The sequence below is a fragment of the Amblyraja radiata genome, chromosome 11, assembly GCF_010909765.2.
Source record: "Amblyraja radiata isolate CabotCenter1 chromosome 11, sAmbRad1.1.pri, whole genome shotgun sequence".
NCBI lineage: Eukaryota > Metazoa > Chordata > Chondrichthyes > Rajiformes > Rajidae > Amblyraja > Amblyraja radiata.
In genome coordinates this window covers 40,218,755-40,239,947 of record NC_045966.1, presented here as the reverse complement: position 1 = coordinate 40,239,947, position 21,193 = coordinate 40,218,755, and the positions used below count along the sequence as shown (strand labels likewise).

Sequence of the window (21,193 nt, the reverse complement as noted above, 5' to 3'; positions counted from 1 at the left end):
CAAAGAGCCTGCTTCCAAACTGTATCTGTAAAGTCTAAAGTCTAACTCTGAAAAGGACAGATTAAATCAAAGATCCTATCCGCTATAGATTCTTTGGATTAAATGTCTAGCCCACAGTTCACAGTAACATTGTGCATGTGGCTGATGAAAGAGGTGAAATATGTACTGAATAGATACGTATGGAATGGGGTCAATGGGTCAAACTGACTTCTCCTGTTCCAGGTCTTGTTTTCTGGTTTCCCTCCATCATTCACGGCTAATCATCATCCACAGCTAATCATTAACCTCTTATCAGGTAGCTCAATGTTCCCCTCCATTGCCAGAGAGACCACACCCAAACTGCAGGAACAGCACCTCACATTCTGCTTGGGCAGTTTACTACACCCCTCTCTTTCCCCTGCCCCCTCGCAGACCAATGCTTATGCATTTCTCCCCCCCCCCCCCCCCCCCCCCCCCCCGCTCCTTTCCCCTCCTTTCTACACTCACCAACATTTTCTGAATCCCCCCCTCTCCCTTTTATCTCTCCCCCCCCTTTCCCCCTTCCACCTACACCCTTCTCTCTGGCTTTTCATTTCACTCAACTCTTCCCTTTATCTGACATCCTTCTGTCTCCCTTTCACGTTCAACCGTTGCCACTTACTCCACCCATCTGCCTATCGCCCCCCTTTCCTGCATCCACCCATCACTTGCCAGAGAAATACAAAGTGCTGGAGTAACTCATTGGGTCAGGCAACAGCTCTGGAGAACATTGAGAGAGGACGTTTCAGATTGTCAGGTCGGGACCCTGGTTCAGACTGATTGTGGGGGTGGGGGGAGGAAGAAAGCTGGAGGAGAAGGGATGCAGGACAGGGCAGGTAATAGTCTGATACAGGTGAGGCGGGTTTTTTGACAATGGCCAATAGACAATAGGTGCAGGAGTAGGCCATTCGGCCCTTCGAGCCAGCACCGCCATTCAATGTGATCATGGCTGATCATCCCCAACCTGTACTCCGTTCCTGCCTTCTCTCCATATCGCTGACTCTGCTATTTTTAAAGAGACAAATCTAGCTCTCTCTTGAAAGTATCCAGAGAACCAGCCTCTACCGCCCTCTGAGGGAGAGAATTCCACAGACTCACAACTCTCTGTGTGAAAAAGTGTTTCCTCATCTCCGTTCTAAATGGCTTATCCCTTATTCTTAAACTGTGGCCCCTGGTTCTGGACTCCCCCAACATCGGGAACATGTTTCCTGCCTCTAGCGTGTCCAAACCCTTTATAATCTTATATGTTTCAATAAGATTCCCTCTCATGCTTCTAAATTCCAGAGTAAACAAACCCAGCTGCTCCATTCTCTCAGCATATTACAGCCCCGCCATCCCGGGAATTAACCTTGTAAACCTACGCTGCACTCCCTCAATAGCAAGAAGGTCCTTCCTCAATTTAGGGGACTAAAACTACACACAATACTACAGGTGTGGTCTCACTTGGGCCCTGTACAACTGCAGAAGCACCTCTTTGCTCCTATACTGAACTCCTCTTGCTATGAAGGCCAACATGCCATTCACTTTCTTTACTGCCTGCTGTATCTGCAATCTCACGGTATCACTTGCCAGGCTTTATCACGCCCCCATCTCTCTTTTTCTAGCATTTCCCCCCCCCCCCCCAACTCCATCAGTATAAAGGGTCCCGACCAAAACATCTACTGTGCATTTCCCCCAGAGATGCTGCCTGACCCGTCGAGTTTCTCCAGCACTCAATGTTCCCACTGCATTACTTACAATTAGGTATGCCTCAATCATTTTTATTAATATTACTTAGCGTTTTAGAGGTTACTCTACTAAACTTTAAAATGATTGAAATTTATTAAAAAATGCACGTGTTACTAAATGCCTTGCAAATTTGATTAAATACAGCTGCATTTGAAAAATGCAGAAAATGCCTTTCATCTTTATCACCACTATCTAACAGGACAGGCACTCGTTTTATGTGCGAACATCCTGTCAAAAGCAGTAACAACTTGCTTGGAAATACTGACTTGTCTCTCTAAGAAACAGTTCTAATTTCCAACTCAAGGCAGAAGGATATTGAGAATGCAAGAAATATATTGTCCTATTTGCTCTCAATATTCCCATCCTCTTTTTTTGGTTTCCTCACATAACAGTATAGAACAGTATTGCAAAGGAACAGGCCCTTCGGCCCACAATGTTTGTGCCACTTCCACGTGAAACACCTCGATGTCACTGTCATTAAGTTTGTATGTATCTTACCTGCTGTTATCAGGCAACTGAACCGTCCTATCACCAACTAGAGAGCGCTCCTGACATCCCATCTACCTCATTGGAGACCCTCAGTCTATCTTTTATTGGACTTTATCTTGTACTAAACTTTATTCCCTTTATCCCGCATCTGTACTCTGTGGACGGCTTGATTCTAATCACGTATAGTCTTATAGTCTATATATAGTCTTATATCCATAAGGACTCATCACACCCCTGCCACGGTCTGTTTCAACTACTTCCCTCCGGCAGACGTTACAAGGCCTTCTACGCCCGAACCTCTAGACTCAGGAACAGTTTTATCCCAAGAGCTATAGCGGCTCTGAACCGGCCCTAATGAGTGCCCCCCCACCCACTCCCTTTGGACAGTCTCCCTCAGATGGTCACGTCAATCAATTCAGCTTGCTTATTTATGTATTGTATTTATTTACCTTTCTTATACATCAGTGGAGCTGCACACTAAATCTCGTTGCACTGACGTGCAATGACAATAAAAGATATATTATTATTATTATTATATTATTCACTGACTGAATAGCATGCAAGAAAAAACTTTACTCACTTGGTGCATGTGAGGATAAACTAAACGTAAACTATTGTCTAGCAGGCTCCACCACCACGCCTGGCAAAGCATTCCAGGTACTCACCCCTCTCCGTTTAATAATCTTCCCCCACACATCGGCATTAAACCTTCCTCTACTCGCCTTGTAGGTCTGCCCTCTAGTGTTGGACCTTTTCAGCCTAGGTAAAAGGTTCTGCCCCATCTATGCCTTTCATAATTTGATATACTTCTATCAGTCTTCAGACTTCTTCTACCTTAGAATGAAGAGGAGTGCTGACCAAACACATCCTCTGTCCATTCCCTCCAAAGATGCTGCCTGTCCCGTTGAGTTCCTCCAATCCTTTGGGTTCTGCTCAAGGTTCCAGCATCTGCAGTTTCTAGTGTCGGATCTATTCTATTTAGTGTTCTGATCATTCATTCATTACCATTTCATAATCCATACACAGTAGAGTATTCGGGTATGAAATGGTAACGAATGAATGATCAGAACACTGAAGAAGGGTCTCGACCTGAAACGTCGTTAATTCCTTCTCACCATAGATGCTGCCTCACCCCCTGAGTTTCTCCAGCATTTTGTGTCTACCACAGTAGAGTAACGTGCACTTTGTCACCGAATTGGCACCAATTATCATGCAACCGTTTAGACATTCCACGCTGAGCCCATTTTATTCTTTCCGCTTTCCCATCCACTCCTCTCAGAGCTTGCCACCTCCCTGCACAATTTCGTGGTCATACCGAATAATTGTGCCACTTACGAAACTCCTGCACTCTTGTCCTTAATTATGGTTGTGTGCTTATGTGTAGTAAGATTTTACTGGATTGTATGCAGAAAGAATGTCACTCTACCAAGATATATGTGACCATAAAGTACCACTGACGTACAGCTACTACTTGAGATTAATCAAAGCCCATACATAGACAATGTGGTGTTGAAGGCCACAAGTGAATCATCCCAGAGGTCTTTGACAAGTGTGATTGTTTTTGAATTAGGTGCTAGTGCTGCAGTTATTAACAAATCATTAGCACTTACCTCATCGTCCACTCTTGGTTTCTCAAAGTAATTGTGTCTCGATTTTTTCTCCTCGTCCCTCTCTCGTTCCCTCTCTCGCTCCCGCTCTCGCTCCCTTTCCCGTTCTCTTTCCCGTTCCCGCTCTCTCTCTCGCTCCTTCTCACGGTATTTCTCACGCTCTTTTTCGCGAACAACCTTTGCGGTTGTTGGCACGTAGTCGCCGATGTCGTCAAAGATGCTGGAAGAGAAGAGGCCACAGCACCGTAGTCCGCGAGGTGGAAATTGTTCAAACACCCCGCAAAATGTCAGAGATTTATAAGGTCAAAAGTGATAGTAGAATTAGGCATTTCGGCCCATCAAGTCTACTCCGCCTTTCAATCATGGCTGATCTATCTCTCCCACCTAGCCCCATTCTCCTGCCGTCTCCCCATAACTACTGACGCCCGTACTAATTAAGAATCTATTAATCTCTGCCTTAAATATCCACTGACTTGGCCTCCACAGCCGTGGGTGGCAAAGAATTCCACAGATTCACCACCCTCTGACTAAATAAATTTCTCATCTCCTTCCTAAAAGCATATCCTTTACTTCGGCTATGACCTCTAGTCCGAGACTCTCCCACTAGTGGAAACATCCTCTCCACATCCACTCTATCCAAGCCTTTTACTAATCTGTATGTTTCAATGAGGTCCCCACCTCATTCTTATAAACTCCAGTGAATACAGGCCCAGTGCCGACAAACGCTCATCATAGGTTAATCTACTCATTCCTGGGATCAATCTTGTAAACCTCCTCTGGAGCCACTCCTTCCTCAGATACGGTGCCCAAAATTGCTCACAATATTCCAAATGTGGCCTTACCAGCACCGTATAGAGCCTCAGCATTACATCCCTGTTTTTGTATACAAGCCCTCTTGAAATAAATGCTAGCATTGAGCTTGCTTTCTGTGTTTGTCCTGACATTCAGACTGAGACCTCAGTCTGAAGAAGGGTCTCGACCCAAAACATCACCTATTCCTTTTCTCCAGAGGTGCTGCCTGACCCGCTGAGTTACTTCAGCATGTTGTGCCTATCTTCCTCGAAATTAGGACAGTTTAGGTTTAGTTTAGAGATACAGCACGGAATCCGGCCCTTCGGCCCACTGAGTTTGCGCCGATCGGCAATCACCCCAGACTCTAGCACTCTCCTACCCACTATGGACAACTTACAATTTTTACTACAGTCAAATCTACAAACCTGTACATTTTTGAAGTGTGGGAGGAAACCGGAGCACAAGGAGAAAACCCACGCAGTCACAGGGAAAACGTGCAAACTCCACCCTGACAACACCCTTAATCAAGATTGAACCCGGGTCTCTGCCGTTGAGGCAGCAACTCTACCGCAGCCCCACTGTGCCACCCGAGTTGGAAAGGAAATGGCCAGCATATTATCTGACTTTGTCGGTCTTCAATGTTATATCCTGCACTAAATGCTGTACCCTTTATCTGTGCACTGTGGACGGCTTGATTGTAATCATGTATAATTTTCTATTACCGAAAGCTTTTCACTGTACCTCGGTACACGTGACAATAATAAACTAAACTAATCTCTCCACAATCATGTTGATTAAGTTTCCTCCCACCCCTCTTCCAAGGATTTGAGGAAGGACATTCTTGCTATTGAGGGATTGTAGCGTAGGTTTACAAGGTTAATTCCCGGGATGGCGGGACTGTCATATGCTGAGAGAATGGAGCAGCTGGGCTTGTACACTCTGCAGTTTAGAAGGATGAGAGGATATCTCATTGAAACATATAAGATTGTGAAGGGCTTGGACACGCTAGTGGCAGGAAACATGTTCCCGATGTTGGGGGAGTCCAGAACCAGGGGCCACAGTTTAAGAATAAGGAGTAAGCCATTTAGAACGGAGATGAGGAAACTTTTTCTCACAGAGAGTGGTGAGTCTGTGGAATTCTCTGCCTCAGAGGGTGGTGGAGGCAGGTTCTCTGGATGCTTTCAGGAGAGAGCTAGATAGGGCTCTTAAAAATAGGTGATACGGGGAGAAGGCAGGAACGGGATACTGATTGGGGATGATCAGCCATGATAACATTGAATGGCAGTGCTGGCTCGTAGGGCCGAATGGCCTACTCCTGCACCTATTGTCTATTGACAACATTCCATTCTCCCAGTTGACCATTTCCTGCATTTAGTTTTAGTTTTAGATTTTAGGGCAGCACAGTGACACAACTGGCAGAGCTGCAGCTTCACAGCTCTGTATGACTTTAAGACTCTCATCACAAGAAGTTGGCAGGCAAGTCTAACAAATAGTGAAGAAGAAGAATCTTCACCCTTCTTGTCAACCCCTTCAGCTCAATCGCAAATAGAACAGTAAAGCACAGGAAAAGGCCCTTCGGCCCACAATGTCCGTGCCAAACATAACTCTCAGTTACATGAATCTCCTCTGCCTGCACGATCCATATCCCTCCATTCTCAGCACATCCGCGCACCTGTCTCAAAGCCTCTTAAATGTCACCATTGTATCTGCCTCCACACCACCACGTTCAAAGCACCTGCCAAAGTACAAGTGTCCCAGAGATTTAAAAGAATAATCACCTTATATCAGCCTCTGGTGGTCTCTTTTCATCACCTCCCAATTTACCTGAGAAAGAAAATAAATGAAGAAAATTAAAAATGATTAACAATCACAAAAATGTAACAATTGTGTCACATGTTCATATTTTGCAGAACACAAAATTCCAGTCCCTTCCCAATGAATGATGCAGATACAGTCTATGCAGAGAAAAGGCATCTCGTTTTGTATCCTTTATCAATGATGCATTGGATGTATTGCATTTGGTTTTGGTCATGCTGTTATAGGAAGGATTTTGTTAAGCTGGAAAGAATGCAGAGATGCTTTAAGATGATGAGTTTCACAGACGGCTGTGGAGGTCAAGTCATTGGGTATTTTTAAGGCGGAGATTGACAGATACTTGATTAGTAAGGGTGTCAGGGGTTATGGGGAGAAGGCAGAAGAGGGAAATATACATCAGCCATGATTGAATGGTGGAGTAGACTCGATGGGTCGAATGGTCTACATCTGCTTCTATGACATGAACATGTTGCCAGGACTCGAGGGCCTGGTCTGTAGGGAGAGGTTGGGCAGACTAGGACCTTACTCCTTAGTGCGCAGGAGGATGTGGGGTAATCTTATAGAGGTGTATAATATGAAGGCAATTAATCGGGTCAATGAACAGTCTTTTACCCAGAGTTGCAGAATCAATAACTAGAGGACATAGGGGGAATGTAAGAGGGATAAGATTTAATCGGAACCTGAGGGACATCTTTTTTACTTTGAAGGTGGTGGGAATATGGAACGACCTACCAGAGGAGGTAGTTGAGCAAGGTACAATAACAACATTTAGATGACACTTGGATAGAAACGTTTTAGAGGGATTAACAGTGTAGATGGGGCATTTTGATCTGTGTGAACAAGTTGGGCTAAGGGGGCTATTTCTGCACTGTTTGACTCTGACTCACTCACTAGGAAAACTGTCTGGTTAAGAAGCCCTCGATTCATGGAAGGTGAAGACTTCATGTATCTGAATACACGCATACAGGCTAGGGGAATCAACAACCAGTGGACATAGGTTTAAGGTGAGCAATTTTTTTTTTAGAGATACAGCATGGATACATGCCCTTTGGACCACAGTGTCCACGCCAACCATTAATCACCCGTCCACAATAGTTATCCCACAAACTCCACACAGACAGCATCTAAGGTCAGGATCGACCCTGGGTCTCTTGCGCTGTGAGGCAGCAGCTCCACCTGCTGTGCCATCAGTTTGATGCCCAAAATGCATTGCCGTGAGAAGTAATGGAAGCAGATACGATAGGCAGGGAATGGAGGAACATGGATCACATGCAGGCAGACCAGATTAATTTAACTTGGCATCATGTTGGCATGCAGTTTGTGGGCCGAACAGCCTGTTCCTGTGCTGCATTATTGTATGTTCCATTTGCTCTACCTTTATCCTTCTTCTTCATTTTCTTGTTACGAGTTCCTTGACGCAAGTAGGACAGGATCTGAGTCAGTTTATTGATGACAATGTCATTGGTGGTCAACGTTGTTTGTGCCTTAAGAGAAAGGACAATTTGATCAAAACAGAGAAACAGAATCATCACAGTACATAATCAAATCTTGTGGGATTGAGTATCTCGGAGCAGCAATGCATTTTATTTTCATTCCTTTCGTGTAAATAAAATCTGGATCGAGAAAGTGTGCAAATAAAAGATAATAGATGAACGTTTCCCATTTATAAATCTCAATTGACTTCCAATTTTTTTTTTAAAGTTTAGTTTACAGATACAGTGTGGGAACAGGCCTATCGGCCCACCGTGTCCTCGCCAGCCAGCGATCACCATACACCCGCACAATCCTATACACTAGGGTCGATTTACAATTTTTACCACAGCCAATTAACCTACAAACATGGAGGTCTTTGGAATGTTGGAGGAAACCAGAGCACCCGGGGAATAACCCACACAGTCACGGGAAGAATGTACAAACTCCGTACAGACCGCACCCGTAAGGCAGCAACTCTACCTCTGCGCCAGTGTGCCGCCCTCGGTACAGGAATAAAACTGAGTTCTTTACAATGTTTGCATATAAATTAATTGAATGAAGCAGCCTGGAAACAGGCCATTCGGCTCACCGAGTCCTTTCTGACCATCGATCACCTGTTCACACTAGTTCTAAGTTATCCCACTGGGGGCAATTTGCAGAGGCCGATTAACCGACCTGAAACATCACCTTATCCATGTTCTCCAGGGATGCGGTCTGACCCACTGAGTTACTCCAGCACTTTGTGTCATTCTTCAGAAATATGTTGCAGAACTATTCCTCACCTCCATAGTAGGACAGTCGGCTTTGCTCCTGATTAGTGTGGTAGGAACATCTGTGTCTGCATATTCATCGTCCAGATCCACAACGTATGCCATGCGGCCTGGTAAAAACAACTCATTTCGCTCCTGGGGCTTTATTTTAAACAGAATACGGTACGAATTACGCCCTGAAAAAAAAGAGTAAGGTTAGTGCCAAGCTCTTCCAGCCCCACAAGCCCCGAACGACCACAAAATAGTGTGCACACCTCACACCAAGTGTCATTACCAAATAATGAAAGGCCTGCGAAGAGTGGATGTGGAGCAGATGTTTCTCGTAGTGGGAGAGTCTCAGAGCAAAGGGCATAGCCTCAGAATAAATGGAATTACTGGTCTCAGTGGACTATTGAGTTTCGTTTCGAGAAACAGCGTGGACACAGGCCCTTCGGCCCACCGAGTCCGCGCCGACCAGCGATCCCCACACATTAACCCGATCCTATATACACTTGGGACAATTCACAGTTTTTACAGAAGTCAATTAGCCTACAAACCTGTATGTCTTTGGAGTGTGGGAGGAAACCAGAGAAAACCTACGTAGGTCACAGGGAGAATGTACAAACACTCAATTCTCTCTGTGGAGGTGGACGCAGGTGAGGGGAGTGATAGGTAGATGGTTATACCAAGACCAGAGATGATGAAACAAAAAGTGTGAGGTAAAGGTGCAAATTGTGAAGCCAGAGGAAGGAATATTAGGTGGAATGAGAGAACTCAATATGTCTTGAAATATGCAACTGACCACAGTTTTAAGTTGCAAGAAAGAACTGCAGATGCTGGTTTATACCAAAGATAGACACAAGATGCTGGAGCAACTCAGCGGAACAGGCAGCATCTCTGGCAAAAAATAATAGGTGTTGTTCGGGTCGGAACCCATCTACACATTAAAAATAGAGGTGGGGGGTTGAATAATCTGGAGGTAAGTAAAGGCCAGAACAAATCAAGGCTGCCAACAGATGCCCTCTGGAAGGGTGGAGCCCATATTGGTCCAAGTATGATACAAGAGGGATTCTAGAATGAGAACAATGGAACTGGTAGAACAACCAGAGTGGGGGAGGGAGAAAGGGTTTAATAATTTTATTAGGAATACATTGCTTGGAGAATCCTCATTGTAGAGAATTGTACATTCCTTGGGTTTGCAGAAAAATCCCATTACCAGCAAGCCTGAGGCTCTGCGGGGGGAGAAACTTAATGGGTTCAGTCAAAGCTAACCATCCATTGTAGCGCTGGACACAAAATGCTGGAGGAACACACAGTGGGTCAGGAGTGAGGGCAAGAGTCTCCTGCTTTCAATCAAATCTGCAATCAAGTTCCAACTAAAGTTGCTTACCTAAGCGAGTCTTAAATTCAATTTTGTTTTCTGGGTCTTCATCTTTCCTGGAGGGCAATTAAAAAATAATTAACATACATATTGAAATGGACTGTGGCAGTTCACCTACAAACAGAGTATTTCAAATGTCAACAACTCAAACCTAGCTCCCGCAGGCAGGCAACGATGAAAAAAACTTTATTTCCCATTAGTTTGTGTTTCTTACCAGCTGCTGTTGCATGGTACTTTCTCCCCTCACGTCTTCAATCGCTTTTGCTGAAATCTGATTTTCCCCAAACTCACGGACATAGTGCTTTATTTGGCAATTACTCTGACCAAATACTACTTCACTTGATATCTACGACTAAGCCACTTTACCTGTGCATTTTTTTTTAAAGGTTTAAAGTGTGAACTATGTATTAATAATTCTTTAAATGCTAGCTACTGGTTAACTGAATACATTCAGTTCAGATCCACCAATATATCTCATGCTTTCATTGTTTGCTTTGCTAGATTTCAGACCCTGATATATTATACATAAAATTTTATATAGAATATATAATGATTTTATGTAAGGTCTTAAATTTAAGGTTATTAATATATAATGATTTGATTCCATCTGAAACTAGGGTCCTAAATCTGAATTACGTATTATATATTACATGATATCATGTCATCATATACACCACAAACACAACGGAAACATATATATGCACGCATAAACACGATATATGTATATATAGGGTGTCTGTTTGTATACGTGTATGTATAGCTGTGTGTGCTGTATATGATGATATATCATGTATCATGCACTTATTTTTCATGATGATGTAAAATTATATATAAATATAAACACACACACACACACGTACGTGACAAATAAATGTTCTTAAATGTTGACTGGTTCATTTGGTCTACTCAGTTCTAGCGGGCAATCGGCAATAACGGATACCAGGCTGAGGGTTTCATGTACTGTGACAATAGTGCTGGGTAGAGTATTCAAGGACTTGGACCCCACGATGTGTAGACACGGTGAACAGGAGTTCATCTCTGATTATAACTGTAATGAGCGCAGCATCAATCTTCACATCCAATTCACGTGAACATCTGCCTTTTCTTTCCCCTCTGCCTTTCAAGTTACTTACTTCACTTCTTTCTGCACTTTCTCAATCAGATCTTCTTCTTCTCTCTCTTTGCTGGTGATTTCCGCACGAACCTAATAAACGGCAGACGAGAGGAATTACTTTAGACCCACCTGAACAAGATGAATTACCTCCACCAAACTGTTCATGGTCCTCATGTAGGCTCCTTATTGTGGGGCCTGATTATTTCCTCATGTAGTTAGATGTCACAGCCTGTTTCCCAGCATGGAAATGTCCACCACTAGATGGCACAGCGATAAGGTGAGAGGGGGAAAGTTTAATGGAGATGTGCGAGGACATCTTATTTAAGCGCAAGTTATTTTTACACAGAGAGCGTGGTACAGTGGTAGAGTTGCTGCCTTACAGCGCCAGAGACCCGGGTTCAATTCTGACTATGGATGCTGTCTTTATAGAGGTTGTTGGTTCTCCCTGTGATCACATGGGGTTTCTCCGGGCGCTCCAGTTTTCTTTCATGCTCCATAGACGTGTGGGCTTGTGGGTTAATTGGCTTCGGTTAAATTGTCCTTAGTGTAAGGGATAATGATAAAGTACAGAGTGATTGCTTGTTGGCGCGGACTCTGTGGCCTGTTTCCGCGTTGTATCTCTAAAGTCTAAAATGGGGTCTGGAACCCGCTGCCAGGGGTGGTGGTGGAGGCAGACGGAAGTGTGGGAATAGAGGGATTGGAACAGGAGCAGGCAGAAGAGGTCAGTATCATGTTTGACACAGACATTATGGACCAAAGGATCCGTTCCAATGCTGTACTGTTCTAAGATACCTCAGAACTGGAGGTGTGCGTTTTCACACTTCTGCACCTCTTGCCTGATGTGAAAGGGGAGAAGAGGGAGTGAACGGGATGAGACTCGTCCTTGATTATGCTGGTGGCTTTGCAGAGGCAGCGTGAAGTGTAGATGGAGTCAATGGAAGGAAGGTTGTTTTTACAAGTTCCCAAGTTATAGTAGAATTAGGCCATTCCTGCCCTCGAGTCTACTATTCAATCATTGCTGATCTCTGCCTCCTAAGCCAATTTTCCTGCCTTCTCCCCATAACACCCAGGAACATGTCTATTTCTGCCTTAAAAATATCCAGGGCCTCCACAGCCCTCTGTGGCAATGAGCTCCACAGATTAACCACCCCCTGACCATTCAATATGATCATGGCTGATCATCTAAAATCAGGACCCCGTTCCTGCTTTTCCCCATATCCCTTGATTCCTTTAGCCCCAAGAGCTAAATCTAACTCTCTCTTGAACTCCCCATCCCATTTCCATACTGACCTTTCTGTCCTGGGCCTCCTCCATTGTCAGAGTGAGGCCCACTGGAAATTGGAGGAACACCACATCATATTTTGCTTGGGCATCTTACACCCCAGTGGTATGAACATTGACTTCTTTAACTTCAAGTAACCCTTGCTTTCCCTCTCCATCCCTCCCCTTCCCAGTTCTTCGACCAGTCTTACTGTCTCCGACTACATTTTATCTGTTTTCTCCCAGCTAACAATGATTGACTCTACATGTTCCTTGAGCTTCATTCCCTTTGTCCTGTTTTCACATCTTCACATTTCCTTATCTATGTATCTCCATCTCCCTTGACGTCAGTCTGAAAGGTCTCGACCCGAGACGTCACCTATTCATCTCCAGAGATGCTGCCTGTCCCGCTGCAGTATTTTGTGTCTATCAGGCATCTTGAAGGGCCCCGACCTGCAACGTCACCTGTCCACTCATTGGCGTCTCCCTATCCCTCGGTACAAGAACTGTTCCAGAGCCGCTGTCTGAAAAAAGCTCTGAGAATAGCTAAGGACAAACTGCACCCCCTCCACACACACCTGGATCTCCTGCCATCAGGCAAGAGATACCTTAGCATCAAAGCCCGGACTACCAGACTGCTAAACAGCTTCCTGCCACAGGCTGTGAGGCTGCTAAACAGTCACTCTGTACTCGCAGTCACCTGATTCTGCGGCTTTGCACTGACATTTTAATAACTCTGGCACTGGCCACTCAAATCAGCTGCCCTGGACATTTTAATGATTGTTTTTACTGTATTTTAATGTTGCTGTTTTACCTGCTTTTAACTATTTATACTGTTTCATCAGGGACTGGATTGTTTTTTATTGTTATTATGTGTGAAATGTTTTAAGTTTCATGTGCGATGCAAGGTATTCCCTGGGAAACGTATTCTCATTTTACACTGTACAACTGTTGCTTTGCAAGATGACAATAAAGGTTGATTGATTGATTCCCTCCACAGATGCTGCCTGATCCGCTAGGTTACTCCAGCACTTTGTTTTTTTTTTTGATCTTTGCAACACTTCCAACCCAAGCACAAATTATGCAGTTTCAAAGATTCCCTCCACCCGGACGTTGAGGATCTCAACCCTCTCTTCAAATGCGTAGCTGCTAACCTTTTGCAGGAGGGCAAAATCCAGCCCCTTCACCAAGTGAGTGTGCTCCATGTCACCACCCAAGAACTTGGACTCCTGGATCAGCTGCCGCCTTTTTTCTGCAGCAGACTTGTCCCTGCAACGAACAGAAAAAGGAATTACAGGCAACGGCAGAAAAATACCAACATCATTCATGTCATCTTTTAAAGGGTTCAACCCACTGTGTCCACGCCGACCATCGATCACCCATGCACTAGTTGTACGTCATTCCCTACATACTGGGGGCAATTTCCAGAGGCAATTTACGATCCCACACGTCTCTGGGATCTGGGAAGAAACTGGAGCAACTGGAGGAAACCGGAAAAAAACCCCCAAATAAACACACACACCAACCGAGGTTAGGATCACCACGAGGCAGCAGTTCGCTCACTACGCCAGCCATTAGCTCCTGTCTCTGGACTAGCAGACCTGTACAAAACTACTGCATGTCATAGATCTATGTAAAGAGTTATCATTTACTTAAGATTGCTCTTGTGATTCAAGCCTCATAAATATTTTGGTCCAAAGGACATATGTTTAGATTAAGAACCTGTCCCAATATCAATTCTACCATTCAATCATGGCTGATCTATCTTTCCCCCTCAACCCCCTTCTCCCCATACTAATCAACCCCTGACATCCATACTAATCAAGAATCTGTCAATCTCCGCTTTAAAAATATTCATTGGCTTGGCCTGCACAGCAGTCTGCGGCAATTAATTCCACAGATTCCCCAACTTCCGACTTAAAGTGGTCTAAATACATATCCCATTATTTCACAAAATCAAAAGTGATGTTAATCATTCCTAAACCAGTATAAAGTGACTCGCTGCTCAATATAAAAATGAATTCCAATGTACCTCGCTATACGTGACAACAAAAGTACCATGTAAAGATTGCAAGCTGCGGGTTCAGTGTCACAGCCTAAAGGGTAAATGGTGTTCACCGGGTCTCTTGAACTTACGCCTCAGCCGTCGGTCCCACCGCTCGATAGTTGGCCGTCGTACTGATGAGCTCAGTTTCCTCGTAATCTTTGTTCACGCCATCTCGCCTCTCCCTGGCTCGATCGCGGTATTTCTCGGCCAGCTCACGCTCTCGCTCCAACTCTTGCTGTCGCAGCTTCGCGTAGTAACTGGAAGCAAATCCAATAACAGCTCATTCCAATTGCCAGAGGGAACAAAGATAGAATTACCCTGACCCGAAACGCCACCTATACATGTTCTCCAGAGATGCTGCTTGATCCGCTGAGTTACTCCAGCACTTTGAGTCTATCTTTGGTATAAACCCGCATCCGCGGCTCATTTTTATTACAGAGTTAGTCCGGTCCACCCCTTTCCCCCCACCGGCCTCCGCATCCAACGCAACATTTCCACCGCCTTCAAGATTGTGATGAGCCATATTTGGAGTATTGCGAGCAATTTTGGGCACCATATCTGAGGGAGGACATGCTGGTGCTGGAAAGGGTCTAGAGGAGGTTTACAAGAATGATCCCGGGGTTAAAGTATGATGGGCGTTTGACACCTCTGGACCTGCACTCACTGAAGTTTAGAAGGATGAGGGGTCACCTAATTGAAAGTTACGGAACAGTGAAAAACCTGGATGGAGTGGATAGGATGTTTACACTAGTGGGAGAGTCTAGGATCAGAGGGCACAGCCTCAGAATAAAAGGATGAACATTTAGAATGGAGAAGACGAGGATTTTTTTTTAGACAGAGGGTAGTGAATCTGTGGAATTCATTGACACAGATGGCGGTTGAGGCCAAGTCATTGGGTATTGGCAGATTCTTGATTAGTAAGTGTGCCAAAGGGTACGGAGAGAAGGCAGGAGAATGGGGTTGAGAGGGAAAGATAGATTAGCCATGATTGAATGGCAGAGTAGTCTATGGGCATAAAGCTTAATTCTGCTCCTCCATCTTATGAACATGATCCCATTACCAGTCACATCTTCCCGTCCTTGTCCGCAGAGACCACTCCCTTTGCAACTCCTGGGCTCACTCATACACTTCCCACCCAGACAATCCCCTCCCCAGGTACTTTCCACTGCAACCACAGGAGATGTAACACCGGTCCCTATACCTCCTCCCTCAACTCCATCCAGGGACCCCAGCAGCCCTTCCAGGTGAGCCAAATTGGGAAAAATTTGGCTAGCCCGTGCTGTCCCCTCCCCTTCCTTCACCCTCTAGCTGTCTCCTCCCACCCTCCCATCCGCCCGCCCTCGGGCTCCTCCTCCTCCTCCCTTTTTCCTTCTTTCTTTCCCCACCCCCCATCAGTCTGAAGAAGGGTTTCGGCCCGAAACGTCGCCTATTTCCTTCGCTCCATAGATGTTGCTGCACCCGCTGAGTTTCCCCAGCAATTTTGTGTACCTTAGACTCAGCAACTGTTTTGCCAAATACTGCACTCGGTCCACCAAGGCCTGCTGGATCACCAACCATTTACCTGCCCATTCCCATACTACCTAAACATCCTCCTAAACCTCCTCTGCACCTTTTAATGCTTGACAACATCTTTCCTATAGCATGGTGCCCAAAACTGAACACAATACTCTAAATATTATGGAGCAATATAATGGGGAATAGATAGTGGGAATGCACAGTCTTTTCCTAAGGGAAAGAGAATCAAGAACAAGTGGGCATAGGTTTATGGAGAGAGGGGAACGAATTAAGAGGAATCTGAGGGTGAGCTTTTTCACGCAAAAGGTGGCGGGTGTATGGAACGAGCTTGCAGAGGAGGTAGTTGAGACGGGTACTATACCAACATTTAAGATGTGAACAGGTGCATGAATCGGAAAGGCATAGAGTAATATGGACCAAATGGGACTAGCATAGATTCCGTATTTTTTCATTTGAATGTGAAGTTGAATTGGGTTGGGGATCGAATTGAACTGAATTTAAATCAGACCCTTCAGCCCACCGAGTCCATTCTCACAGCGATCACTAAATTCATGTTATCCCACTTTCGCATCCACTCCTTGCACACTAGGGGACAATTTACAGAGGGCCAATTAACCTACAAACCCGTATGTTTTGGGAATGTGGGAGGAAACCCACGCAGTCACTGGGAGAATGTGCAAACTACACACAAACAGTACCCAAGGTCAGGATTGAACCCGGGTCCCTGGTGCTGAGGCAGCAGCTCTACCAGCTGCACAACTGCTGGAAAGTTGAATCAATTTAGTGACACAAAGTGCGGATCTTTATCATTATTTTTTTCCACCCTCTATGTTCAACTGGATCATACACCCTTGCAACCATTTGAAGTGATGCGTCACACTGACCTTTTCTTTTTCCTCCTACGAGCGGCTGGATCATCCTCTTCATTGTATTCCCTTGGCATCCTGCGACAAGACACAAACACACATTCAATTACACGTGCACCAAATTTACTTTAGTATAGAGATATCATGGAAACAGGCCCCTCCCCCCCCCCCCCCCCCCCCCCAAGTCTTTGCTGACCAGTGGTCCCCACACACTAACACATTCCTACACACACAAGGGACAATTCACAATTTTACCATGCCAATTAACCTACAAACCTTTAGGTCTTTGGAGTGTGAGAGGAATCCGGTGCTCCCAGAGAAAACCCACGCAGGTTATGGGGAGAACGTTCAGACAGCACCCATAGTCATGATCAAACCCGGGTCTCTGGCACTGTAAGGCAGCAATACTGCTGCACCACCATGCGGCCCCATGCTTTATAGTAAGATTAAGATGCTACATCCAAGTTGTCATCCGCTGTTATCAGGCAATTGAACCGTCCCCTCACCACTAGAGAGTGGTCCTGTTCTACCATCTACCTCATTAGAAACCCTCGGACTATCTTGAATCAAACGCTATCTTGCACTAAATGCTATTCCCTTTATCCTGGATCTGTACACTGATTGTTTCATTGTAATCATGTAGTCATTCCGCTGATTGACATGTAACAAATAAGCTTTTAACTGTACCTCAGTTCACATGACAATAAACTAAAGTTAGGAAAGAAGACCTTTGCATAATCTCGCATACTAGGTTGGTCTGGAAGAATGTGAGCTGAGATGGTGATAGGACGGTTCAGTTGCCTGATAACAACTAGGAAGACACTGTTCCTGAATCTGGAGGTGTGCGTTTTCAAACTTCTGCACCTCTTGCAAGATGGGTGAGGGGGAAAAGTGGGAGTGATCGCGGTGTGACTCGTCCTTGTTTATGCTGGTAGCCATGCTGAGGCAGCTTGAGGGGTAGATGGAGTCAATGGAGGGGAGGTTGGTGTGTGTGATGGGCTGGGCTGCGTCCACAATTCTCGGCAATTTCTTGCCGTTTTGGATGGAGGCAAGGGTGGGTTCCAGGTTGTAAATGAATGGTGAAATAATTTGTAGCCAGGATAGGAGTAAATTGTAGTGCTCTCTAGACTGGCTAAGAACACAGGGTATTCTGGCATCTGGGTCAGTGTCTCCCTGGCAAGAGAGGAAAAACAAACAGGACGCAAAAGCTTTCCAACCCCAATCACATCACCGACCATAAAAACATGGCACCAATTGAACTATATAACGAAAGGAAGACGTGAAAGGGAACTTCCTTGAATAGAAAGGGGACCTGTTGCAGATTGTGAAAGGGAACACCGTAAGCAGTCAACTGCGACTGTAATATCAGAATCAAACTCTGCTTCAAACCATTAGTTTAGGATTATGTTTAGATTTATTATTGTCACATGTACTGAGGTACAGTGAAAAGCATTGTTTTAGAGAGTCAGTGTGGAAACAGGCCCTTCAGCCCAACTTGCTCACACCGGCCAACATGTCCCAGCTACACTAGTCCCACCTGCCAGCATTTGGTCCATATCCCTCCAAACCTGTCCTATCCATGTATCTGTCTAACTGCTTCTTAAATGTTGGGATAGCCCATGCCTCAACTACCTCCTCTGGCAGCTTGTTCCATGCATCCATCACCCTTTGTGTGAAAAAGGATACCCCTCAGATTCCTATTAAATCTTTACCACTTCACCTTAAACCTATGTCCTCTGGTCTTCAATTCACCTACTCTAGGCCTACCCAATCTATTCCTCTCATGATCTTATACACCTCTATAAGATCATCTGCGGTCCATGGAATAGTCCCAGCCTACTCAACCTCTGCCTATAGCTCAGATCCTCTAGTCCTGGCAACATCCTCGTAAATCTTCTCTGTACCCTTTCCAGCTTGACAACATCTTTCCTATAACATGGTGCCCTCGAACTGAACACAATACTCTAAATGTGGCCTCACCAATGTCATACAACTGCAACATGACCTCCCAACTTCTATACTCAATACTCTGGCTGATGAAGGCCAATGTGCCAAACGCCTTCTTGACCACCTTATCTACCTGCGACTGCACCTGCACTCCTAGATCCCACTGCTCTGCAACGCTCCCCAGAACCCTACCATTCACTGTGTAGGTCCTGCCCATGTTAGACTTCCCAAAATGCAAGAACTCGCATTAAATTAAATTTCATCAACCATTCCTCAGCCCATTTGGCTAATTGAACCAGATCCTGTTGCAATTTTTCACAACCATCTTTACTAACTGCAAAACAACCCACTTTTGTATCATCTGCAAACTTGCTGATCTTGCCGTGTTTGTGCTCATCCAAATCATTGGTGTGCCCCAGCACCGAACCCTGGGGCACACCACTAGTCACAGGCCTCCATTCTGAGAAGCAACCTTCCACCATCACCCTCTGCTTCCTCCATGAAGCCAATTTTCTATCCATTCAGCTATCTCTCCTTGGATCCCAGGCGATCTAACCTTCCAGGGGAGCCTACCATGAACCTTGTTGAATGCTTTACTGAAGTCCATATAAACAAACTTCTACAGCTCTGCTCTCATTTACCTTTTTTGCCACATCTTCAAAAAACTCAATTAGATTTGTGAGACACGACCTCCCACGTACAAAACCATGCTGACTATCCATAATCAGCCCTTGTTCGTCTAAATACCTGTATATCCTATCCCTCAGAATACCCTCTAGTAACTTTCCAACTACAGATGTTAAGCTCAAATAATAATGCTATCCAAACACATCAGCTAATACTATACATAGATGCAATCAGTTCAAACTTAAGTACAATAGGTAGAGGATGGGGAAAGATACATAGTGCAGAATTGTTCTCAGCATTGTAGCGCATCAGTTCCAGAGACAAAGTCCAGTGGGGGTAGAGGCGAATCGGACAGTACCCTAGCTTATGGAAGGTTGTTCAGAAGCCTGATAACAGAGGGGAAGAAGCCGTTCCTGAGTTTGGCTTTTGAGCGTCTGTACCTTCGGCCGGACGGGAGCGGGGAGAAGGAATTGAGCTTCTCATTATACTCACTCATGTTGACGAGTTTTTGAAGGTGGAGCTGATGATGGTGTTGACCTCGGGGTCATAAGCAACTTTCGAAAGTCTTCATTGGTCAGCTTGGATCTACAAGATGCAACATTACAATTTTAATTAAAATGTAACAAGCATATTTCAACATAGATTGGGATGGGGGGAATTCCTAATTCTGTTCTTGAACAATCCCTTTTTAATTAATTTGGTTACCCATTGACTTTCCAGGACGTTATGCACTCTGGCTAAGAATTTTAACAACAAAGATGAAATCCCAGAAATAAAAAGAGAAAAATGTCAGAAACACAAAGGTCAGGCAGCATCTCTGTGATAGATAAGAAATGTTGGAGCAACTCAGCGGGTCAGGCAGCATCTCTGGAGAATATAGATAGGTGACGGTTCAAGTCAGGATCCCTCTTCAAACTCAGTCCAAAGAAGGGCTCCGACCTCAAACATCACCTATCCGTTTTCTCCAGAAATGTTGCCTGACCCGCTGAGTTACTCCAGCATTTTCTGTCTATCTTTTGTATAAACCTATCTCCCAGTTCTTAGAAAGCGACATGGACCCAAAACATCAATATCAAAATCAAACTCTTCTCCAAACCACTGAGGACCTTAAAACATCCACTCATGTTAGCTTTACACAGATGCTGCCTGACCTACTGAGTGTTTCCAGCATTTGTATGCATTTCATTCTTTTATTTATTTTAGCAGTTCTTTATCAGTAGAGGTGGGGGTGGAGGAAAATTTAGGGAAATTTGAGTTTATAAGGGGTGTAGAAGAGAATAGGTTACAGAGAAATTAGATGATAAGATATAGAAGAATTGGGTCATTCGGACCATCGAGTCTGCTCCACCAGTCGAACATGGACAATTTATTTTTCCCCCTCAACTCCATTCTCCTGCCTTCCGCCCGTAACCTTTAATGCCCTTGCTAATCAAGAACCTATGAATCTCAGCTATGGCCTGGACTTCACATCCGTCTGTGGCAACGAATTCCACGGATTCATCACCCTCTGGCTAAAGTCCTAAATCATGGAAACAAGCACTTTGGCCCAACTCTTCCATGCCGACCAATGTGCCCCAAGTAAGCGACTCTCATTTGCCTGCATTTGTCCCATATCCCTCTAACTTTTTCATTCTCCTGCCCTCCCTGTAACCTTAGACACTTTAATGTGGAAGAATTGCATTGCTCTGAGAGCCAGCGTAGATTTGATGGGCTGGTTTATCACCTCCTCTTTTGCAAGGAGATGTGAAATACCACGTAGGTATCA

At 44.9% G+C, this 21,193-nt stretch overlaps 1 protein-coding gene across 1 annotated transcript in view; it reads right to left on the bottom strand.

Annotated features, from left to right (window-relative positions):
- Positions 1 to 21,193, bottom strand: part of ik (IK cytokine) — a 44,865-nt gene that overhangs the window by 19,178 nt on the left and 4,494 nt on the right. Inside the window, exons 3-12 of the mRNA XM_033029779.1 lie at positions 19,921 to 20,013; positions 16,873 to 16,932; positions 14,563 to 14,730; positions 13,581 to 13,695; positions 11,186 to 11,256; positions 10,062 to 10,108; positions 8,705 to 8,868; positions 7,825 to 7,933; positions 6,413 to 6,458; positions 3,846 to 4,062 (exon numbers count right to left, since the gene is read on the bottom strand). Of these exons, the coding sequence (XP_032885670.1) occupies positions 3,846 to 4,062; positions 6,413 to 6,458; positions 7,825 to 7,933; positions 8,705 to 8,868; positions 10,062 to 10,108; positions 11,186 to 11,256; positions 13,581 to 13,695; positions 14,563 to 14,730; positions 16,873 to 16,932; positions 19,921 to 20,013 (1,090 nt within the window). The remainder of the gene's footprint in view (positions 1 to 3,845; positions 4,063 to 6,412; positions 6,459 to 7,824; positions 7,934 to 8,704; positions 8,869 to 10,061; positions 10,109 to 11,185; positions 11,257 to 13,580; positions 13,696 to 14,562; positions 14,731 to 16,872; positions 16,933 to 19,920; positions 20,014 to 21,193) is intronic.